We start from the raw sequence: 21,740 nt of genomic DNA, 5'->3' as shown, positions 1-21,740 counted from the left end.
ACTGCTCCAGTGCCTGCATCCGGCCACGCTGCACCTCGCTGGCGCACGGTCGTCGCCGTGGATGGCGCGCGCTCCCGATCTGCCCTTCCCACCTCCGCATCCTCACACACCCCAGCGACCAGCACTGCCCGCACTGCACACGCTCGTCAATCCACAGCGCTCCACTCTCACCCGCTCCAGCCGCGCTGCCCGCGCCGTGCCCGCCTGCCCGCCATGATCCTGCTCGAGTCGGAGAACGTCATCATCCGCGAGTTCCTCACCTCGCGCTTCGAGACGTGAGTGGGCACTGAGCACCGCCAAGGCAGCTATATGCGCTGCGCTGACCGCATCCTTCAGCCCCGCTGCCGTGGACCAGACCTTTACCGACTTTGATGGTGTCGCCTACCACCTCGAGAGCTCAAAGGCCGGCCCCCTGACGCTCAGCATCGACATCCGCTGCTGGCGCGAGCTCGAGGCGTGCGGCGCCTCGGACGTGCTGCGCCGCGAGTACGGCGCCTATCTGCGTGCACAGCCCGAGCCCGAGTACTCCGTCACGCTCGAGCTCGACTATGCTAGCGTGCCGCAGGACCCTGGTGAGTCAGACGAAGAGGCGCGGCCCGGGGGGTAGTAGGGTCGGACAGCGCGCAGGAGCATGGCTCGAGCAGGACGATGCCGCATCACCCGAGCGGGTGAGCGCTGAAAGGGATTCCAGCGGTGCACCTGCTTGTGGCGCAGTGCCAAGTCCAGGCGGCCAGAAACGCAGACACTCTTCATGGACAGCCCATGCAGCTGCGCTCTGCCTGGCCCGTGCCACGCCTGCGGCCCGGAGACCATACACTGACCATCCACGTATCTCAGCCGAGCGCACGGCGCTCATCCACTCGCTCTCGCTGCTGAAGCGGAATCTGATGGCCGCGCCCTTCGAGCGGGCCTTTGCTTTGCAGAAGCAGCTCGAGGCTGCCGCCAACCCGGACCCAGCGGCCGCAGCAGCTGCCGCATCCAGCGTGCCGGCCGGCGCCACGGACATCATGTCGATCAACTACCGCGACGACGAGGCCATCTACATTGTGCCTGGCAGCGACCGTGTCACCGTCGTCTTCAGCACGACGTTCAAGGAGGAGACGGACCGCATCTTTGGCAAGGTATTCCTGCAGGTGAGTGGAGGCGCTCAGAGACATTGGGCGTGGTGATAAGCGACATAGAGATGAGACACGGCTGTGCACGGAAGTCTGTGCATGGAGCTGCACGGTAGAGCGATGGCTACCATCGGGGAATAGGAACAGCTCAGGTTGATGCAGTCGTGCTCCACAAATCCGAGCATCGACTGGTTCAGGACTGACCTGCAGCACCGCACAGGAATTCGTCGACGCACGGCGCCAGCCGTCGATCCAGAATGCGCCGCAGGTGCTGTACAGCAACCGCGAGCCGCCGCTGGAGATCCGCTCCATCTCGGGGCTCAACCGCGGCGAGAGCGTGGGCTACGTGACGTTCGGTGAGTGCACGGCGGAAGGCTCGGCGCTCGACGAGCAGATGGTCTGACACTCCTGGTCGCTCGACAGTCCTCTTCCCGCGGCATTTCCAGACTCCCGAGGTGGCCTTCTCGACGATTTCGCACATTCAGCTCTTCCGGGACTACCTGCACTACCACAGTGAGCAGCACAGCCGATTCCCTGACCGGCGCCGTGCTGAGCGCTCGCCCCCTCTCCTCACAGTCAAGTGCTCAAAGGCATACATGCACTCGCGCATGCGCCACCGCGTCGCCGAGTTCCTCAAGATTCTCAACCGCGCCAAGCCGGAGCAGGCCGAGAAGGAGCGGAAGACGGCCAGGTGCGTCATGCGCGCAGTCACGAGATGCGAGGCACATGCTGACGATGTGCTGCACGTCCTTCAGCGGCCGCTCGTTCCGCCGGGCATAGCGGCTGGGCTGCTCAGGAACGTGATGCGGAATGAGATGAACGTACTGCTCACAGCTGTGTGGACGAGGCATGTCAGCCGTCAACGCCAGCTGGAGGCGATTGGTGGCTCGCCGAGAGGTCACCCGTGTGTGCAGCGTATACCCACTCGGCCAGCACCTGCTCTGACAGGCATTGCCCAGGAGCTTCTTCCCTAATCACGACTGTCACTGGCTCCGCCTGAGTGCACTAGGCTAGCGTCAGGGTGCCGCGCGGCGCTCCAGGTCTCACGTAGACGAGCCCACAGGTCAAGCCACACACAGACTCAGAGAGGGATATAGGCTGACATTGGTCACGGAAGCAGACGAGCGCGGACGATCAGGTCCACTGGCGCCTGCATGTGTCGAGAAGGGAGTTAAGCCGTGGCCTGCGGCGGACCGGTGTCAGAAGGGCGACGGTGAGGACACGGAGCGCGCAGCAGCAGGGGGTGCGTCCAGACCAAGCAGCACCAGGCAAGGTGCGCTAGGCAACGCAGCAGCAAGAGTCATACAGCCCTGCACCATTCCCGCTTCCCTGTTTCTGTCGAGCTCTCGCCATACTCACAGTGCGTCAGGGACGGCGTGCGAGAGGCGCCTAGCACTTGCAGGCACCGGCGGCGCACGAGCACGAGTCGCCGCACGTGCAGCTGGCCGAGCAGGACTTCTGCTGCTGCTTCTTGGGGCTGTGCAAGACGAGGACGAGGCAGGAGTGTCAGCGGCGCATGCTCCACTCGATGACCGTCTGCAATGAGGCCACGCGCGGGAGGCGCCACGCGCAGCGCGCGCGCACGCACCAGTTGGAGCAGGAGCACTCGTCGGCGCTGCACTGGCACGCGCCCTTGGCGCAGGTGCAGTCGGCGGACGTGCCGTTCTTGCAGGGGCAGGCCATGGTGATGGTGGGGAGGTGTGCGGGTGGGTGTGGCTGAAGTGAGGGGTGGTGGTGAGAGGGAGAGAGGGGCGCCCAGGCGCTGCTGCGCACGCGGCCTCGTGTCGCACGACACCCTGACCCGCGCCGAGCGGAGACAGGCGGCGCGCGGCGTGCGTGCCAAGCCGTCCGGCCCGCGCGCAGGCTCCGCAAGCGCCGCGCGCCAGCGCATGCACAGCAACACCTCGGGCCGCGCCTCTCCTCTGCGCTCTGACGCTGCAGCTCTGCTCTGACTCGACTTGACGGCGCCTCTCGCACGCACACTGCAAATGCCCGATCGCCTCGCTGCAATGCCTATCTTGGCCGCTGATTCGTGTCAGCATGCTCGATCCGGCTGCCCGCCCGAATGACCTCGCTTTAGCGGCAGAGTGCAAAAGAGGGGGCCTGTGCGCCGGCGACCGGCAGGCCGGCCTCTCCTGCGCCTCCCTGTCCTCGGCGGGCGGAGGCCGTCTCGCAACGCAAGCGAGCCGCGTTCCTGATGCTGCTTGGGTCATGCATAGGCTATTGCGAGGTCACAAGCGGCCGCGAATGCCACGCCTGGCTGCCCTTTCAGTCGCTGCAGCGAATCACCACCTTGCCCATGGCGCCCTTGCGCAGATGCTGAAATGCGGCGTGCGCCTCGGCGAAGGGAAAGCTGCACTCGATGAGCGGACGCAGCGCCTCGGGCCGCGCGGCGTGGGCGGCGAGGTAGGTGCGGAAGAGGGCTCGGGAGCCGCAGAGGACCTGGAGGAGCAGGTCAGCGAGAGCCACCGAGGCGGCACTCGCTGCACTCACACCGCGTACGACAGCCTGGGAGTAGAGGATGCTAGAAGCATATCAGCACATCGCTCAGGACGAACAGGCGACTGCTGCATGCTCACGCCTTGGCCACGTCGAGCTCGCCCGGCGCCGTCGGCTCGGCATAGTCGCTCATGTAGCCGACGACCCAGACGCTGCCGTACGGCGCCGTGCTCTGGATGGCCTTGATGATGGTGTCACGGCCGCCGATCTCGATCTGCTGCCGTGTCAGCGAGGCGAGACGTCTGTCGCGAGCACATCGGCTCACCGTGTGGTCGACGCCGCGAGGCGCGAGCTCTCGGACGCGCGTGTGCCACTCGGGCGTCGAGCGGTAGTTGATGCAGTCGCCCTCTGCTACGCCGAGCTCGACGCATTTGCGCAGCTTGTCATCGCTGGAGGAGAGAACGATGGGCCGCGCGCCCACGCTGAGCGCCAGCTGCAGCGCCGCCATGCTGACGCCGCCCGTGCCTTCCACCAGCAGCGTCTGGCCCGGCTGCAGCGTGCGCTCGAAGCCGAAGAGACAGTGGTAGGCTGTCAGGCCGGCGACGGGCAGGCAGGATGCCTCGGCGTAGCTCATGCCGTCAGGAATCGGCAGCAGAGATTGCTGCAAGGCGATCGTCAGCTTGCAATGCGTGAATAGCACCCTCGAAGCATACGCACCTCGTTGAGCACGACGACCTTGCGCAGCACGCCGTCCCTGCCGCCGCCCAGGGCCGTCTCCTGCATCTCGTTGCCCAGCTCGCCGTGCTGCCACGCCTCGGAGAGATGCGTCACGACGCGGTCGCCGGCGCTGAACTCGCGCACGCCGCTGCCGACCGCCAGCACCTCGCCGGCGCCGTCGGAGCACGGCACGAGGCCGACGGGTGGCAGAACAGGCGCGGGGTAAGTGCCGCTGCAGATCTGCAGGTCGCGCTGCGGGAGGCGCCGTCAGTGCAGTGAGCTGTGTGCGCCGATGAGGAGACGCACAGCATTGAGCGAAACGCTGTGGATCCGGACGCGCTGTGAAGAGCAGCGTGAGCGGCGAGGGCGCATGCATCCCCGTGGCAACGCACCACCTCCGTCGCGCCGAGAGGGCGCTTGAGGTCGTCGACGACCTGCTCGACGTGCAGGCCGGAGAGGTCCTGCACAAATGAAGCGAGGCGGTAGCAGTCGGCGTCGCTCATTGTGAGTGGTGGTTGCGAGAGTGGCAACATGAGCGGCAGCAGATCCGGCCCGGCTGCCCGAGCTCGAGGTGGAGGCGCCTCGCTGCCGCGGCTCACCTGCCAAGCTGGCGCGCCCCTCGGCGCTGCTGAAGGCGTCGATGGCTGAGGAATATCTGCGATTCAGGTGCTGTGGAGGTGTGGGTACTGTTCAGCAGCTCGCAGCCTCACTCCGTGTAGGCAGGTGTGCATCGTGGAAGCCGCTGCACGGCGGGAAGAGGTGCACGGGGCGTGCCCTCGCGAGGTGCAGCTGGCTCGGCGGCGCAACGGCGTGGGCGTCGCAGCGGCGCGTCTTGGCTGATGCTCCGCGCGCCCGAGCGTTCGTCACGACCAGCACACCCTCGCCCGCTCACACTCCTCAGCCCTCACGCTTGCCCCACACTCGCACCCAGCGTCGCGCTTTCACTGCTGCTCTGCACTGCCGCTCGCGCACGCTCCACACCTCCTCGCTGAGCCTCGCCGCCGCGCCGCCGCCATGTCGGGCTGGACGACCATCTGGGTGCTCATCGCCGCCGTCGGCGCCGGCAGCGGCGCATGGATCTCGGCGCCCAAGGGCCCCAACCAGGTGTGCGTACGAGCATGCGCACATGGGAGCTACGCACGAGCTGACCTTCCCCTCTGCTGGGCCGCACAGCCTGCTGCGCACGTGCGCCGTCCTGACCCTCACGTGCTGCTACCTCATGTGGGTCATCGTCTACCTCGCGCAGCTGCACCCAATCATCAGTGAGTCTGCGACATATGTACAAGGGCTGTCCTGTCAGCGGCGGTGCGGGAAATGGGCCGCAGTAGATGACTACTGCTGCGCTGCTGGGCCGTGGTGTGCGGGTGCGCACTGTCCGTGCACCACTTGCGGCGTGCATGCGCAGTCTCAGTGACTTGCAAGGCGTCAGAGATAGACTGCAGTGAGAGGGGAGCAGTGACAGCCTAAACGAGCTCTCGCGAAGGCACTGAGGCTCTGTCACTACGAGAATCCGTCTTCGGGCTGCCAGCCGTGGCGGCGTGCAAGCATGCCTAGCCACGGCAGCTTGCCGCTTTCTAGCCGTGCTTGATCTGCGTCCTGCGCCGAGACGAGGCGATACAGGCGCTGATGCTTCTTCTGCAGGCCCAAAGCGGTCCGACGTGCGCTTCTTCGAGGAGTAAGCGTCCGACACGGCACGATCTGTATGGGCTTCATGGGGGCAGAGCGAATGTGAGATGTGTTTCCGAGACATGCTGCGCGAATGGTTCAAGGTTCAATTAGCTGGAGGGAGAGCTGTGCTAGTGCGGGGTTGAGAGCGGTGAGTCGACAAGGAAAAGGAGTCAGTGAGACACAGCTGCAGCGCGAGTTGCGACGCACCGATCTCTCGAGATCAGAGCCCATTCTCGCCTGCGACAGAGAAGACTACGCATCGTCACACTTGCATGATCAGCGGGGCAGTGGCTTGAGCTCGAGCTCTGATTGGGCTCGAGTAGCAATCCCTAAGTTGATGGCACGAGAAGCTTGGTGCACGGCGGAGTCGCTTTAAGTGTCTGCTTCACCAGCGCAAGCTGCTGGCGCGTCCTCAGGTCGTTGTGCCGCGCGAACGCGCTGCAGAGCTAGGACAGGCTTTCTCGATACTCTGCTTCGCCCAGACGATGGCTCTGGACAAGCATGCCAGCAACATGCTCCTTGCAGACGTGCCACGGCCGAGTCGAGATTGCTTCGCAGACATGTGGCAGGCGGCGGGCAGGTTGTCGTCAGGGCCTGTCAGCAAAAGGTCGTCTGACACAGTGCGTTCTGAAGCATGAGGCTTCAGAGAGGAGCGTGTGATGCGGCGAAGAAGTCGACTGCTGTCGTCGACCGGAGACGGTCCCTCCACGCTCGCTGGCCTGCTGTGGAGTGGATGCTCGCCTGGACCGGTGCATCCCCGACGCGCAGCCCACCAAGGCAAGGAGGATTGACTTGGCGGCCCTCGTTCTATGTGCACCGCAGACACGCCTCGCTCATCGACGTCGAATGTGGCTTCTTGCAGCAGCAGAGGGCCGTACTTGGCCCGACAGACCAAGGCTGCTGCACTGGTCACAGCATGCAGTCCCGAACGTGCTTCCTTGCAAATTGGCCGCAGAACATCTCGGTGCAGCGGCCAGCTGGGCCCGGCGTAATGGACTGCAGGTGCTGTGCACGACGCAGGCAGGCAGCAGCGCAGAGAAAGCGGCATGCGGCGCACAGAGAACCGCAAAAGGAGAGGACCGGGGATGGGCAAGCGCCCCCAGGAGCGCGGCGTGGGAGCAGGCGCCCGCACGCCCAACGAGATGCCGCGCCGAGTTCCAGCGGAGCGCATGCTCTGAGCCGCGGCTCTCGGACTCGGACCTGCGCACGCGAGGGAGCTCGAGGCTTCATGCGAGCCACGCGGCATGCTGCTCCCTCTCGCAATATCGACTCAGACTCGGACTTAAGGGATGCTTCTCTCAATGTGGCGCAGCTGGGGCTGACCGCCGCAACTGGGGCAGCGAGAGCTCGGCGCGGGCGGCGGTCCGGCCGGATAAGCCGCGTTGCGTGATGTGATGGGAGAGCTGGACTCGCAGAGGGGTCCGCCCGACGCTGCCACTCGACGCTTGGCGCACAGCCGCTTCCATTCACTCATTTGCCCTCGGTGCCCCTGCGTCGAAGCCGAGCCGCAGATCATGACGCGGCTCAAGGGGCGCAGCGCGGGCAGACGCGGCGTCGGCGGCCAGCCGCAGGGGTGGGGTCGCTGCACCTGCGGTGAGGCCGTCCCGGACCCCGGAGCGCCGGCCCGGGATGCAGGGTCCGCACAGACCCACGCCCGACGTTCGGGACACCTGCGACCTTTGGGGCATGCTGCTCGTGCTTCGGCGCGTTCCATCAGGAGGATCAGATGCAAGAAGAGGCCCAGGCGGCAGCCTTGCGGCGCTTGACGGGCTGAATGACGGCAGAGCGCAGGCGGTGCCCTTGCTCCGGAGCGGAGGAGAGGCGCGCGTCCGCGGACGCGATTTCTCACCGGTTTTACGTGGAGGAACGAGAGGGGCGCCGTGCCCCTTCACTCCCTTGCGCAGGCGGCGTGCTGCCGCCGCGGCCGCGGCACGCGCCGCACCGCGCACCACATGCACCCGCAGCAGCATGCAGGTGCAGATGCAGGGCGGCCGCTGGCCTCCGGCCGTATGGACAGGCTCCGCCGCCGCCTGAGCGGCCGCCGTGCATGAGCGCGCTGACCTCGCGCTCGGGGTTGCTGAGGTGACGCACCTGGCACGCCGGTGCCGTCGGTGCGCCGAGGTGGCTTTTTGCCTGCCTCCGGCGCCGCACCAGCCGCGCCGGCAAGCAAGCGCAGCCGGCGGCCTGGCCGGTGCATAAGAAGCGCGCCTCCCGCTCGCCGCCCTCCTCCGCACCTCACCCACTCACAACATGGCCTCCGCACGCAGCTCGCAGTCCTCGCACAAGGAGCGCACGCCCGACGCCGCCCCCGCGCGCGTCGGCCTGGGCCACGCGTCGGTGCGCAAGGGCCTCACAATGTACGCCGTCGTGCTCGGCATGACCGTCGCCATCATTACGGTCTTGATCTGGACCTTCGGCACGCTCTACTGGGGCTCGTTGTACAACCCGCAGGCGCACCTCTACCGCCTCACCGCCGTCGTGGTGAACCGCGACGGCAACGGCGCCATCGGGCAGGCCGTCAGCAGCGGCCTGCTCGCCCTCAACAGCGCCAGCTCGCCGCACATGACGTGGAGCGTCGTCGACGGCAGCGCATACCCGACGCAGGCCGACGTCGACGAGGCCGTGCACTACAAGCTCAGCACCTGGCTCGCCATCGAGGTCGCCGAGAATGCCTCGCAGCAGCTCGCGGCCGCGCGCGCCGCCGGCAACGCCAGCTGGGACCCCACCAGCGTCATCACGGCCACCTACGTGCAGGCGCGCAACCAGGCCACGATCGACGGCCAGGTGCTGGCCTTCTTCCGGCCCGCCATCACGCGCATCATGGCCGAGCTCAATGCGCAGCTCGCTGCCGAGTACCTCTCGGCCAACTCGGGCAACGCGGCCGCCATCGCCGCGCTGGCCGCTGCGCCGCAGACCATTGGCGCGCCCGTGGGCCTGACGTACCGCAACCTCGCCATGTACCCGACGGTCGGTGAGTGCGGGCTGGAGCGACGGAGGGCGCGGAGTGACGGAGGGTGCGGAGCGACGGAGGGTGCAGGGGTCGCGCGCGTCGTGCGCTGGTCTGCGCGCGCTGGCGAGAACGTGCTGTTGTCGCCAGTGACGCAGTTCTCGGGGGGCTGTGGTGGTTGCAGTGCAAGAGGCATCAGGCGTCGCGCGGCGCGGCCAGGGCGTGCCTCTGACGCGCGCCGCGTCGCGGCCGCGACAGCTGCACGTGCGACAGCCCTGGACTTCCAGACCTGGGCCAGCCAGTCCCGCCAGCTTCCCACACTGACACTCTCCCAGCCAACGCTGCCACGTTCGTCGGCCTCATCTACCTCTGCATTCTGGCCTTTGTGAGTCGACTGCGCGCCCGCAGGACGTGCACGCTCTGACCTCTGCCCACCAGAACGTGACCATGGCCGGTGGAGCGATCCGCGATGCCTTTGGCCTCGACCTCAAGCTCAACGCGCGCTCGCAAGTGCTGCTGCGCCTCGGCGGCCCGTTCCTCTGCTACATCATCCTCTCGCTCATGTGGTCGCTGCTCGAGCTGCCGTTCCACCTGCCCTTCGGCGGCAACTTCTCGCACGGCGCCGGCTTCATGGTCTGGTGGATGTTCACCCTCCTCGGCATGGCCGTGCTCGGCTACTGGACCGAAGGCTTCTACGCGCTCGTGGGCGCCAAGTGGGTCGCATACTCGCTTCTTGTCATCATCCTCACGAACGTGTCAGGCGCAAACCTGGCTGTGGAGGCACAGAACGCCTTCTACAAGTTCTCGTACGCCATGCCGTTCTACGTGACCAAGAACGCCTACCTCAACATTCTCTTCCACGTCGGCTACCGCGCCGAGCTGGCCAAGTCGTTTGGCATCTTGGTGGGCTGGGTGAGTGCGCCACGGTGCCAAGACAAGCTGCATCTGCTGACGGTCTCCCTGAAGCTCATCCTCTCGCTCGTGACCATCCCGATCTGGCTGCGGCTGGAGCGCAAGCGCCTCATCAAGGCCAAGGCCGCTGGCTCGCCCGGCCCGCCGGCAAAGAAGCAGGACGAGGAGAAGGCCTCGTCGGCGCCGCACGACGTGTCGCACGAGTCGTCGCACGACACGTCCGCATGAAGAGCTGGACGCCGTTCTCCCTGACTTTCTTCTACCCACCACCGCGTGTGGTTGTACAACATCTTCCTCAGTCGGCCTTGGACTACCTTATGTCTCAGCGGACGCTGCACGATGCGCGCCTCCAGGCGCTCTGCAGACCCTGCCACGAGCTGTCGACTTTACACCTCATATACCGCACCCGCAACGAGATCGTAATCGTGTCTCACACGTCTGTGGTTGGTCAGTACCCAGCGACCAGGGCTCTGTGCGATGCACGTGTTCAACGGAGCCAGTGCATCTTGAGCCGTCGCTGCGAGTGATCTGCGCGCCACGGCCACCCGACACCGATGTGTCGGACGGGCTGGCACGAAAGCGTGGATTGCTGAACGATGAGCGGTACAAGTACAAGAAGAAGAGAGGCGTGGCGAGCTGCGGCTAGAAGAGCGTGTCCTCGTCGCGGATGAACTCGCCCGTATCCCTGCGCAAGCGATGCGTGTCAGCGGCGAGCCGAGGCAGCCGTCAAACGACGGATCACTCACGCCTGGTGGAAGACGATGATGCTGGTCGGGTCCATCTTGCGCGTGTCGAGCGTGGAGCGCGCCGTCACGCCGAAGCCCTGAGGAGAGCGTCAGCATCGACGTGCACAGGAGCAGGAGAGAACGCAGCCGCAAAGATCGGCCCTCCTGCCAGCAAGCTTAAGGCTGCGCGTCTCTGTGGCTGCAACAGAGCTTGACCGCTGCGAACAATGCGGGAGCCGCACTGCTCTTCACCTTTCCACACTGACGCTTCGACAAGCTTTCCACACGCTAGCCTGACCTGTCCGCTCACTCGTCGAGATCCGCTGGAGACGAGACGCGCTTCCCGTACTCCGCTGCACCCACCACACCCTGCCGCAGTCCAGCGCCCTCCGCCGCACGCCTCGCTGCTGTCACTCACCAGCCCCGTGCCGCTCATGCTCAGCACCACGACGCCCGCATGCTCGGGCGTGTCGTCGGAGATGCGGCCGAGGTGCGCCTTGACGACGTGGTTGCCGTAGAGGAACGGCAGCTCGCCGTTGGGCTTGATCCAGACCTTGTGCTTGGCGTACTGCACGAGGTAGTCGAGCGCGGTGATGTGCAGGCGGAACTTGCCCGTCTTGGAGAACTTGCCGAAGCACGTGCCCAGCGAGACGAGATTTGGCCGCGCGACGGAGACGGCGAGACGCATGCTCTCCTGCGGATTAAGGAGTGTGAGCGAGGTACAGGAGAAGATCGTACCTTGCGCGAGCAGGGGCAGACGCCCAGCTTGACTGGCTATCAGAGGTGACTGAGGAGGCCTCCTGGCACACCGAGAGCCTAGACGCATGCCGGAGCTCAGACGCTCTGCGCAGCCACAGCTGAGTGCGGCAAGCACCTCGCACACCCGCTCTGCCCATGCTGCCCTGCCCAGGCTGCCCCACGCTGGCACGCACCTCGGAGGCGTAATAGACGCGGTCGCGGTGCAGGCGGAAGACGTGCGGCGCATCGTCGCGGTCGACGAGGTGCACGATGTTGGCGCCGATGTAGTGCGAGAGCTTTGTGAAGAGCGTCTTGGTCTCCTCGTCGGTGAGCGGACGCATGCTGGGCGGGATGAGTGGGGCGAGGAGGATGTGGTGGGAGGGCAGGGCGTCGTCGGCGGCGGCGAGAAGGAAACGCTGGAGCGGCGCCGAGTTGTAGTCGCGCATACAACTGCACCCCGCCGCGTTGTAGTGCGCAGAGCAGCCGCGGAATTCGGCCTCGGCTTGCAGCAAAAAAGTTGCGCGCTCTCGCACGGGAGGCGCGGGCGCGCGCCGAGGCGCCTTCCCCGACGGCCATCCTTCGCCCGCTTCCTCCATCCCCACCACGCCACACCATGCCCGCTCCCACGCGCCGCCCGGCGCCGCACAAGAAGCAGCAGCAGAACAACCGCACCCATGCCGCGCGCCGCATCGAGAAGCGCGGCGGCGGCGATGCGCCCGGCGCGCAGCCCAAGAGCGTGCTCGACGTGTACGACTTTGTCGGCGCCACGGCCGAGCCGGCCGCGTCTGGCAGCGGCAGTGCGCGCGAGCGCCGCCGCGGCAAGGCCGACGCCCGGCTGCGGCGTGCCACCACCAACAACGCCGCCGACGACGACGCCGACGTGCGCAACCCGCGCGCCGCGGCCGCCGGCGACAGCGACGCCGACTCGGACGACGTGCAGGACGAGCTGACGCGCCGCACGCGCGCCGCTCCAGCGTTCCTGGACGTCGCAGACGACGTCGAGAATGTCGTCAACGATGAGGATGATGAGGAGCTCGACTCGGACGAGGCGTGGGGCGAGAGCGACGAGGAGAAGTTTGCCAGCTCGATGCCAAAGGTGCGTGGCGGCTGCGGTGCGGCCAGCCCGCGTGGCGCTCATGCCTCTATGCAGTCCCAGCGGCTCGCAAAGGGGCGGAAAGATGCATCAGGAGATGACGAGGAAGATGAAGAAGAGGACGAGGACGACGAGGGCGATGCAGACATGCTTGACCTCTCGCGCATGCTCGATGCCGGCTCGCAGTCTGACGAGGAGGATGGCAGTGCCAGCGATGCGTCCGACGACTCGGGCGATGAGCGGTTACAGCAGCACATGTCATCGCTCGCGGCACAGCCCTCCAAGCGCAGTGCACGCAGCGGCGATGCCGACGAGGGCAGCGATGGCGAGCCGTCCGCCAAGCGCACACGGCGCGTGCTTGCCGCACGCAGCGAAGCGGTGCCCGAGTCGCAGTTTGGCGTCGGTGGCGCCAGCGGCTCGCGGCTTCGCGTCGAGGACCTCATGTCTACCCTGGACGACTCGGGTGCCGGCGCGAGCTTCAACAGCCTGCGTCAGTCGGCGCGCGCGCTGGCACGCGCAGAGCAGGCACGCGGGGCTGGCGGCGCTGCGTCCCGACGAGGCGGCGGAGCGCTGCAGGCGCCTCTGCCGGCCGTCGTGCAGGACCGCCTCGACCGTGCAGCGGCGTACGACGCCTCGCGCAACGAGGTGGCGGGCTGGGCGCCGACGATCAAGCGTCTGCGCGAGGCAGAGCACCTCAGCTTCCCGCTGCAGCCCGAGCACGTGCCACAAGCCACGGCTGCGGCGCTCACATCGTCGTTCCGCGCTGAGAACGACATGGAGCGGGGCGTGGCTGCGCTGCTGGCACAGGAGGGCATGAGCGAGAAGGAGATCGCCAAGGCCGAGGAGCTTGAGATGAACCGCCGCGGCATGGACGAGGCAGAGGTGCGCAAGCGCCGCGAGGAGCTGCGGCGCATGCGCGACCTACTGTTCCGCGAGGAGCAGAAGGCCAAGCGCGTCAAGAAGATCAAGTCCAAGACGTACCGCAAGATCGCACGGCGCGAGCGCGACAAGGAGGACGCACAGGCAAAGGCAGCCGGCCTCGGCGACAGCGAAGACGAGGCGGAGGAGCGCGAGAAGGACGCGCGCCTGCGAGCCAAGGAGCGCGCGACGCTCAAGCACAAGAACACGGGCAAGTGGGCCAAGGGCATCGTCGGCCACCACGCCACGATGGAGAATGTCGAGGCGCGCAACGCGATTGAGGAGCAGCTGCAGCAGGGCGAACGCCTGCGGCGGCGCATCCAGGGCCAGGCCTCTGATGACGAGTCGGACTCTGAGGAGGACTCGGACGAGGAGGCCGGCGCGAGCGACCCGCGACGACAAGCCTTTGACGAGCTGGCCGCCCTGCAGGCTCGCGACGCTGCCGCACAGGAGGCAGAGGCGGACATGCAAGGCGGGCGGCAGACGAGCGGCAAGAAGGGCGGCGTTTGGGCGATGAAGTTCATGGCCGACGCACGCAAGCGCGATGCCGCCACTACGCAGGAGGAGATCGATGCCTTCCGCGCCGAGCTGGCCTCGGAGGAGGAGGGCAGCACGGACGACGAGGAGCGGGCGGAGAAGGAGCTGCTCGCAAGACGCACCAACGTGCAGGGCAACGCCGGACGTGCAGTCTTTGGCACCTCGGGCGTGCAGACGGCGAAGAAGGCCGAGCAGAAGGCGGAGCATGTCCCGCGCGAGGACGACTCGGAAGAGGACGAATCAGAGGCGTCGGAGGCCGAGGCTTCCAAGAGCGCCCCTGCTCCCGCGCCAGCACCTGTCACTGCCGCCCCTGCAGCAGCTGCAGCCCCGAGCGCCACGTCGGACGCGTACAGCGGCAACGCAAACCCCTGGCTCGCCAACGCCGGCGAAGGCACGAAGCTCTCGCGCAAGCGCAACGATGCCATTGTGGCCAAGGAGAGCTCGGCTGCTACGCGCGCCGCAAACCGGACGGCGCGGCACGCTGCCAAGGGCGACGAGGCGCGCGGCAAGGCGGAGGACGATGCGCGCGTCGAGATCGACCCCAATGCGCGCCTGGCCGTGACGACTGGGCGGAAGGGCAAGCAGGCGGCGCCACGCGCCGGCGCTGAGGAGACGGACTCGGACTCGGACGCCGAGCCCGTGGCCGTGGGACGCGGCCTGGCGGCGATGAAGCAGCGCGCCCTCGTGGCCGAGGCGTTTGCCGGCGACGACGTGGCGGCCGACTTTGCGGCCGAGAAGCGGGCGGCCGTGGAGCGCGAGGCGCCGCGCGAGGAGGACACGACGCTCGCCGGCTGGGGCTCGTGGGGCGGCAAGGGCGTCAAGTCGTCGGGCGCCAGCCGGCGCCGCGATGCCGAGCGCCGCAAGCGCAACACACGCACCATTGCCGGCCTGGCGCCCGAGGCGCGCAAGGACGCAAAGATGGAGCACGTCATCATCAACGAGCGCAAGGACAAGAAGGCCGACAAGTACCGCGCAAAGGACGTGCCCTACCCGTACACGAGCGCCGCGCAGTACGAGATGGCCATGCGCAACCCCGTGGGCAAGGAGTGGAACACGGTGACGCAGCACCAGCGCCTCACGCTGCCGCGCGTCGTGACCAAGCCGGGCAAGGCCATCCTGCCGATCGGTGAGTGGTGCTGCTGGGCCACCCGGCGCTGCACTTGCCTTACTGACCGCGCTGCCGACAGAGCGCAAATTCTAGACAGCCTTACTGCACTCACAATTCCATACCTTCTCGCACTCATCGTGACAGTCGTGACATTAGTCCGTGAAGAGGATGCGCAGCGAGAGCTGGAAGGGCAATGCCTGGTCCGTGACGGTGATCTCGTCGCCGTGCTGCAGCAGCTCGCTGAGCGGGCGAACGAGGTTGCCCTCTGTCGCCTCGCGCAGCTGCGGCGGTGCCTGGAAGAAGAGCGGCCCGCTGGGACCCGCGAGACTAGGCCGCTTCAGCTGCACATCGGCACTCTCGGCGAGCAGCTCGAGGATGTGCGCCAGCGGCGTGCTGCGCGAAAGCGACACGTCGCGCGCATCGCCGCCGCACACGGGACAGTCGGGCCGCCGCTCGTGCTCGAACGTGTACGTGTAGACGCTGTCGCTGCCCGCGTACATCATGTAGTTGTTCAGCGGCGGCGCGCACGTCGTGGCCAGCTTGAACGCCTCTTGCGTGCATGCCGCTGAGAGGCACGTGTGAGCAGACAGGCGAGGAGTCGCGACTCGCGACACGCACCGGCGATGACTGCGTTTGTGCTCGCAATGGCGGGAATGATGTTCTTGACGACGCCCTGCGTCAGCGACCACGTCACTCCTTCGATGTTGTGCGCCCTTGCGCGCGCCTGCGCCACGTCCAGAAGCCACTGGATGTGCTCGGGGTCGTCGTTGTCGAGCTTCTTCTCCGCTGCAGCAAGCAGCGTCAGAACCCTGACACGTCCCTCGCGACGCCGGCCACTCACGCCCAAAGACGCGCGGCCACTCGAGCACACTGGCCCACTCGATGCAGTGCTCGGGCAGGCGCGGCGTGTTGGCAATCGTGCAGATGGGAAAGACGGTCTGCCGCGTCAGCATGTCGAGGCTGCACTCATAGCACGACGTGAGCGTCGGGAGAATGAGGCGCGCCTGGCCCTTGAAGCCCTCGGTGCCGCCGTCGATGAGCGGCTTGAGCGAGTCCGGGTTGTCGGGATCGACCATGTTGACGAGCGTGGCGTTGATCCAGCGCCGTGCCTCGACCTGTGCAGCGATCAGTCAGCACGACAGCGCAAGGGGCCAGCATAGCGGCCCAGCGTCTCTGCACTGCGGCGCAAGACCTTTCTGCACCACACCTCGAGCGCGTGTTCTCTGCAGCAGACCTCACTACACCGCACCGCACCACCAGCTTCACTCACCGAGTCCAGGCCGCAGATGACCATGTCGAACTGCATATAGTATGCCTCGTCCTTGTCCTGGATGCGCCCGTGGTATGCCGTCACTTGCGTGCCGGGCACGCGGCGCATGACAAACTCGGCGGCCACGAGGGCCTTGGAGCGGCCCACGTCCTTGGTGCTGCGCGGAGAGAAGGAGCGTCAGAGGGCACTGCGAGGAGCACGTGGCGGGAACGGAGTGTCGTGCGAGCGTTACTCGCGATGCCTGCGTCTTGCACGCGACAGCGGTGTCCGGCACGATACCTGGCTGCTGTACGCACCGGAAGAGAAACTGGCGGTTGAGGTTGCTGGTGTCGATGGTGTCCATGTCGATGAGGTGGATGTCGCGGAAGCCCGAGAGCGCCAGGTTGGCGAGCAGCTCGCAGCCGAGGCCGCCGGCGCCGATGACGAGCACCTTTGCCGTGTTGCGCAGCACCTTCTTCGGACTGGTGCGAGGTCAGTGAAGATTCAGGGCAGGACAACGAGGGACGCACGCGGCACCCGGCACGAAGGAGGCATCGGTGTACGCTGCGCATGGCGCGAGTGTCAGTGGAGGTGTGCAACGGCAGGTCGCGCCGACGCACGGCCGGCGCGGTCGAGGAGCGCATCGATGTGGGCGGTGCGCGAGCGCAGGCGCGGCGTGCCGGACGAGGACGACGACGAGGCGTCGGACATGGCGGGCGAGCGGAGGTGGGAGTAGGAAGGGAGGGGCCAGCGAGTGGAGGGCGAGGGCGAGGGTGGCTCGAGCGGCACGGCGCGCGACTCTGACGTGAAGCCCGAAAGTGCAACACGCGCGACGAGGCTTCCTTCCCACCTCCATCCCTCAACAAGCGCCCAGCATGTCGCTCCCTGATGCCCAGCTGCACCAGGTGTGTCCTACTTTGTCTCCTCTCTCACCCACGCTCACACGCCTGCCCCGCAGATCCTCGCGCAGATGCAGGCGCAGGCCGTCGCGGCGCAGCGCGAGCTCAGCCGCGTGCGCGCCCAGAGCTCGAGCCTCGAGGGCGCGCGCCGCCGCGCCGAGCTGACGCGCAGGCAGGTCGAGGAGGAGAAGGACGCGACGCTGTGGGTCGGGCGCGGCAAGATGTGAGTGGCAGTGGGGCGGCGGCGTAGGGTCGGGCCGGGCGGCGAGGCAGCGGCGCAGGCGGCGCGGCAGCGCGCCTTGAGCGGGCAGCAGGCGGCGAGATTGCACCAGCACCGGGCGACAGGCACGGGTGCTGCTCTGCAACGAGCGCCTGGCGAGGCGGGCACGGAGCAGCAGCTGCAACTCGGGAGGCAGACAGCGTCCAGACTGTCGAGGCCCGGATCAGGCGCCGCAGTGCGCTTCGCACGGGGCTCGTCAAGTGCTTGCCGGCTGTTGGGGGACGAGCGGTCATGGCTAGCATGGAGAGGCAGAGACACGGCAGCAAGCGGGACTGCGAGTGCGTTGCGCCTGCCGTAATGGCCTGTGTGTCAGAGGCGGCCACTGCGCCTGCTGCCGGAGCACGTGCAGCCGCGTGCGCCTTCCGTGGCTCCACGCTGCCCACATAGCACCATGCCTGACTCCACATCTCGCATGGCACACGCAGGTTTCTCAAGACGCCCTCGCCAGACGTGCAGGCCGAGCTGCTCGAGCGCGAGCAGACGCTCTCGGCCGAGGTGGCGAATCTGGGCAAGAAGATGAAGGTGCGTGCGAGCGTCTCAGCTGCAGGCCCCTTGTTGCACGCGGCGAGACTGAAAAAGCCGACAAGGCTGATGCACGGATGCGCAATCTGCAGTTCCTGGAGAAGCAAGCGGCCGAGGCACAGGGACATTTGCGCGACGTGTTCCGCGGCATGGACGCACAACAACGAGCGACATGAGAGAGCAAGCAAATGTATACCAAATTCGCCTCTGTGCGCAGTGATTGTGCCGTGCCGTGCCGGACTGTCCGCCACTGGGGCGTGTTCGCCTGTCCGGGCACTTGCATTGGGTGTCCCGTCACTCGCTGGCTGCAGGTATATGTGTTTGCATTTCACCCTCCTCCTTCCTACCGTGAGATCCACCACAGCAGCAGCAGCGTACAGGCGCCAATAAGCAGGCCCATGATGACGCTATCGCGCCTTCGCCGGCGGTTGATGCGCGTGATGAGCGTGTTGAGCCCGGGTACCTGGGCCGCCGAGGAGCGCAGCCGCGCCGTCGTCTGCTGCAGCACGCCACGCTGGGCAGCGAGGGAGCCGCGTGTGGCGTATGCTTGACTGTGAGAGGACGGCAGAGGTGAGGGCAAGAAGAAGGAGGGCAGGGGAGATCACGTACTCGAGGGTGCCGTCGATCATGCTGTGTGAGTTGGAGATGCGGTCGCGCTCGTACAGCAGCGAGCCCTCCTCGGCGCCGTGCCGTGTCTTGTACGAGCTGTTGGGCAAGTCAGCAGGAGCGCTGAATAGAGCCGAGACGCCACGACAAGCACGCATGGCAAGACATTCCCTTGCCTGTGCTGCGAGGCAGATGTGCCTCGTCTAGCCGCGACTCCGGACTCGGTGAGCCAAGCGAAGCGTCTGTGCAGACGACACACAGTGGCCGCGGAGAAATCGGACACGCGCACGCTGGCGTTCGTCTGCTGCCCTCGCTGCTCGCCCTTGTTGCATGGCGCCGTGCCGTACCGGTGCCGCCGCGCCCTGACACTCACTCAATGTCACGACGCACATCGCCCAGCACGTCGCCGCGGCGGCGCTCCATGCGCGCCCACTCGCGCTCTGCGTCGTCGAGCACGTCTGCGTGGCGCGCGACGGCGGCGCGCTGCGCCTGCGTGGCAGTGGGCGCCAGGGCGCCGGCGAGGGCGTCGTTGGCGCGGCGCAGCGAGGCGAGCAGCGCGGGCAGCGACGAGGCGCCGGCCTCGAGCGACGCCGACGACGCGCTGCTGCTGCTGGACGCGAGGAGCGCGTCGAGCTGTGCCTCGAGGCTGCGCACGGTGCGCCGGTGGGACTCGTATGCCATGCTGGTGGTTGGAGGGCAAGCGGGGTGAATGCGCACCGGCGCGCTGTCTTTGTTGGCGCGGCGCTTGGCTGGGGAGCGTGGGAGCAGCGCCCGTGCCGGCCGAGAGAAAGTCGGCCGCCTGAGAATTGTTTCGCTCCTCCCGGCCCTTCTCGCTCCACTCGCCATCCTCGGCACCACCACACCCTCCACGGCCCAGCATGGCGCCGCCTCCGCCCGCCTCCGAGCTGCTGGCCTACCTCGCCGCACTGCAGGCCGCGCTGCAGCCGCCGACGGCCGCCGCCGCCGCGCTGCCCGGGCCCAGCTCGCTGGCCATGCACCGCTCCCTCGCGCGCCCGCTCGCCGCCGACCTCGCCGCCACCTCGGCCACGCTGCACGCCCTCGTGCAGCGCATCGCCGGCGCGCGCGGCCACCGCGACGAGATCAGCGCGCTGGACCTGCAGGGCGCGCGCCTCGAGGGCGTCGGCGACGTCGTCGATGCGCTCCTCGAGGCCGCCGACCGCGCGCTCGACGAGCACGCCGGCCGCACGCCGCTGCGCCGCTCGGCCGCCAGCGCGCCGGCGCCGACTGCGCCAAAGGCCAAGAACGAGAGCGCCGCGCTCGCCGGCGGCTTTCCGGCCGGCCCGCTGCCCGCCAGCATCCTCAACGCGCCCATCTCGCCGCTGCCGCAGACGCTCTTTGCGAGCCCGGACAACTCGCGCGAGCGCGCCTGGTCGCACGCGCTCGCCACCAAGCCGCACGCCGTCTCGCCGCTGGAGAACACGCCGCGGCCCGGCGCCAGCGTGCCCGTCAAGGCGCCACGCGCGGGCATGTACTGTGCCGAGGGCCCGCCGCGCGAGAACCCGTACTACGACGAGATCCACGCCTTTGCCGCGCCCGCCCACGCGCTGCAGAAGCCCGAGGGCTACGAGCCGCCGCCGCCCATCGACGGCATGAAGCCCACCGCAGGGCCGACGCCGTTCACGTGGGTGGCGACGCTGGCGCAGCTCGAGGAGCTGCGTTTGCATCTGCTCGAGGAGCGCGTGCAGGAGATTGCCCTCGACGTCGAGCATCACAACTACCGCTCGTACCAGGGCCTCGTGTGTCTCGTGCAGCTCTCGACGCGCTTCGGCGACTACATCATCGACGCCCTCTCGCCGCCCGTGCGCGCCAACTTCCACATCCTCAACGATGCGCTGGCTGACCCGGCCAAGATCAAGGTGCTGCACGGCGCCGAGCACGACGTGCTGTGGCTGCAGCGTGACCTCAATGCCTACCTCGTCGGCCTCTTCGACACGTATCACGCCGCCAGCATCCTGTCGTACCCGGCAAAGTCGCTCGCCTACCTTCTCTCGCGCCACACCAACTTCGAGGCCGACAAGCGCTGGCAGCTGGCCGACTGGCGCATCCGTCCGCTGCCCGCGCCCATGCTCTACTACGCCCGCGCCGACACGCACAGCCTGCTCTACGTCTACGATGCGCTGCGCGCCGAGCTGGCGACGCTCGGCGGCGCCAGTGCCGAGCCGCTGCTGCACGTCTTTGAGCGCAGCAAGAAGACGGCGGCACGTACGTATGCCAAGGAGGCGTGGGACCCCGCCGGCGAGGGCCGCGAGGGCTGGCGCACCATGTGGAAGCGCGCCGGCGGCGAGGAGGCCAGGGGGGTGGATGACAGATGGGAGAAGGAGGGCATCGAGGGTCTCAGCAGGACAGAGAGACTCTGGCGAAGACTGCACGACTGGCGCGACCGCTGTGCCAGAGAGAACGACGAGTCCACGCGGTGAGTTCCCGCTCCACTTCAGGGCCAGAGCAATCGAGCAGTACTGACCGCCGCGCCGGCAGCTACATCCTCTCCACCGCCAATCTCCTCTCGCTGGCGTCGCGTGCACCAACAACTGCACAGGCTGTAGCGGCGTGCGTCGGACCGGCGCTCAAGAAGCGTGCGCCCGAGATTGCGCGCGAGATCGTCGAGGAGGTGGCGGCGTGGGAGAAGGCGCAGGCGGCGCGCGAGGAGCGCAAGAAGGCCGAGCTGGCGCTGGCGCAGGCACAGACGCAGGGAGACGAGGAGATGGGCGAGGCCGTCGCGCGTCCTGCTCAGGCCGAGCCGTCTGGAGCCGTCGAGATGAAGACCGAGGGCCGCCTCTCGCCCACACCCTCCGTCGTCACGTCGCTCTGGGAGCAATTCAACTCGCCGCCCTCGCCGCCGGCACAGCAGAGCTCAGCCGCCGCATCGTCAAGCAAGCCGAGTGCCGCGCGCACTCTGACAGCTTCGCTCTTCGGCCGCAAGAAGAACGCCTCTCCGGCGCCCGTCGCCGAGGCGGCCTCGCCAGTTTCGGCGCCGCCATCGCCGTTCGCTCGGCCGCTGGCGCCGCTGCCGCAGTCGTCGCGCGACGGCAAGGCGCAGACGCAGGTGCAGAAGATCAAGCGCGGCCTCAGCGGCGCGATTCGCGGCCTCCTCACAACGCGTGCAAAGTCGAGCGCAGAGGAGGGCGCAGCGCAGCAGCCGCAGCCGTCGGCGGACGTGTCCATGGCACCCGCGGCCGCCGCTGTTCCCGCCACGCCTGCCCCGGCGCCCGCAGCCGCGATCGCCGCACCTGTGCCTCTTGTCGCTGC

At 67.6% G+C, this 21,740-nt stretch overlaps 11 protein-coding genes across 11 annotated transcripts; 5 read left to right on the top strand and 6 right to left on the bottom strand.

Moving 5' to 3' along the window:
- Nucleotides 1–74: 74 nt before the first annotated feature.
- FA09DRAFT_21416 (putative ARC35-subunit of the Arp2/3 complex) lies at nt 75–2,183 on the top strand. The gene is made up of 7 exons (XM_025739506.1): nt 75–275; nt 337–572; nt 838–1,133; nt 1,336–1,471; nt 1,539–1,628; nt 1,692–1,806; nt 1,871–2,183. Exons 1-7 carry the CDS (start codon nt 214–216, stop codon nt 1,893–1,895), a joined length of 960 nt encoding a protein of 319 aa, XP_025598489.1. The 5' UTR covers nt 75–213; the 3' UTR covers nt 1,896–2,183.
- FA09DRAFT_21417 (hypothetical protein) lies at nt 2,184–3,482 on the bottom strand. Its single transcript, XM_025739507.1, has one exon. It carries the CDS (start codon nt 3,326–3,328, stop codon nt 2,471–2,473), a length of 858 nt encoding a protein of 285 aa, XP_025598488.1. The 5' UTR covers nt 3,329–3,482; the 3' UTR covers nt 2,184–2,470.
- Nucleotides 3,384–4,643, bottom strand: FA09DRAFT_297180 (NAD(P)-binding protein; the record flags this gene model as incomplete). The annotated part of the gene is made up of 6 exons (XM_025740197.1): nt 3,384–3,557; nt 3,609–3,639; nt 3,695–3,828; nt 3,880–4,215; nt 4,272–4,523; nt 4,578–4,643. 6 exons carry the CDS (start codon nt 4,641–4,643, stop codon nt 3,384–3,386), a joined length of 993 nt encoding a protein of 330 aa, XP_025598487.1.
- Nucleotides 4,644–5,285: 642 nt separating this feature from the next.
- On the top strand, nt 5,286–5,532 carry FA09DRAFT_286196 (hypothetical protein; the record flags this gene model as incomplete). Its single annotated transcript, XM_025739898.1, has 2 exons — nt 5,286–5,377; nt 5,445–5,532. Coding segments are annotated over 2 exons (180 nt in total), but the record flags the coding sequence as incomplete, so codon positions are not given.
- A 497-nt stretch (nt 5,533–6,029) lies between these two features.
- Nucleotides 6,030–7,183, bottom strand: FA09DRAFT_329822 (hypothetical protein). Its single transcript, XM_025742344.1, has one exon. It carries the CDS (start codon nt 7,108–7,110, stop codon nt 6,352–6,354), a length of 759 nt encoding a protein of 252 aa, XP_025598485.1. The 5' UTR covers nt 7,111–7,183; the 3' UTR covers nt 6,030–6,351.
- A 1,111-nt stretch (nt 7,184–8,294) lies between these two features.
- FA09DRAFT_297112 (hypothetical protein) lies at nt 8,295–10,026 on the top strand (the record flags this gene model as incomplete). Its single annotated transcript, XM_025740194.1, has 4 exons — nt 8,295–8,910; nt 9,222–9,271; nt 9,325–9,798; nt 9,853–10,026. 4 exons carry the CDS (start codon nt 8,295–8,297, stop codon nt 10,024–10,026), a joined length of 1,314 nt encoding a protein of 437 aa, XP_025598484.1.
- A 414-nt stretch (nt 10,027–10,440) lies between these two features.
- FA09DRAFT_297451 (60S ribosome subunit biogenesis protein NIP7) lies at nt 10,441–11,602 on the bottom strand (the record flags this gene model as incomplete). Its single annotated transcript, XM_025740208.1, has 4 exons — nt 10,441–10,483; nt 10,545–10,621; nt 10,942–11,217; nt 11,456–11,602. 4 exons carry the CDS (start codon nt 11,600–11,602, stop codon nt 10,441–10,443), a joined length of 543 nt encoding a protein of 180 aa, XP_025598483.1.
- Nucleotides 11,603–11,865: 263 nt separating this feature from the next.
- On the top strand, nt 11,866–15,050 carry FA09DRAFT_360486 (Utp14-domain-containing protein). Its single transcript, XM_025745241.1, has 3 exons — nt 11,866–12,357; nt 12,412–14,935; nt 14,997–15,050. Exons 1-3 carry the CDS (start codon nt 11,875–11,877, stop codon nt 15,008–15,010), a joined length of 3,021 nt encoding a protein of 1,006 aa, XP_025598482.1. The 5' UTR covers nt 11,866–11,874; the 3' UTR covers nt 15,011–15,050.
- On the bottom strand, nt 15,010–16,898 carry FA09DRAFT_360485 (hypothetical protein). The gene is made up of 7 exons (XM_025745240.1): nt 16,787–16,898; nt 16,697–16,730; nt 16,484–16,648; nt 16,188–16,344; nt 15,759–16,032; nt 15,536–15,703; nt 15,010–15,482 (listed from the first exon to the last, which is right to left on the bottom strand). Exons 1-7 carry the CDS (start codon nt 16,875–16,877, stop codon nt 15,070–15,072), a joined length of 1,302 nt encoding a protein of 433 aa, XP_025598481.1. The 5' UTR covers nt 16,878–16,898; the 3' UTR covers nt 15,010–15,069.
- Nucleotides 16,899–17,011: 113 nt separating this feature from the next.
- On the top strand, nt 17,012–18,078 carry FA09DRAFT_329820 (hypothetical protein). The gene is made up of 4 exons (XM_025742343.1): nt 17,012–17,071; nt 17,125–17,288; nt 17,771–17,867; nt 17,960–18,078. Exons 1-4 carry the CDS (start codon nt 17,042–17,044, stop codon nt 18,041–18,043), a joined length of 375 nt encoding a protein of 124 aa, XP_025598480.1. The 5' UTR covers nt 17,012–17,041; the 3' UTR covers nt 18,044–18,078.
- Nucleotides 18,079–18,174: 96 nt separating this feature from the next.
- FA09DRAFT_329819 (V-snare-domain-containing protein) lies at nt 18,175–18,864 on the bottom strand. Its single transcript, XM_025742342.1, has 2 exons — nt 18,477–18,864; nt 18,175–18,418 (listed from the first exon to the last, which is right to left on the bottom strand). The coding sequence occupies exons 1-2, from the start codon at nt 18,629–18,631 to the stop codon at nt 18,211–18,213; spliced, it is 363 nt and encodes a 120-aa protein (XP_025598479.1). The 5' UTR covers nt 18,632–18,864; the 3' UTR covers nt 18,175–18,210.
- Nucleotides 18,865–21,740: the final 2,876 nt, after the last annotated feature.

The sequence above is a fragment of the Tilletiopsis washingtonensis genome, assembly GCF_003144115.1.
Source record: "Tilletiopsis washingtonensis strain MCA 4186 unplaced genomic scaffold FA09scaffold_10, whole genome shotgun sequence".
NCBI lineage: Eukaryota > Fungi > Basidiomycota > Exobasidiomycetes > Entylomatales > Tilletiopsis > Tilletiopsis washingtonensis.
Note: the sequence above shows the minus strand (reverse complement) of the source record. Positions and strands in the feature narration are given on the sequence as shown.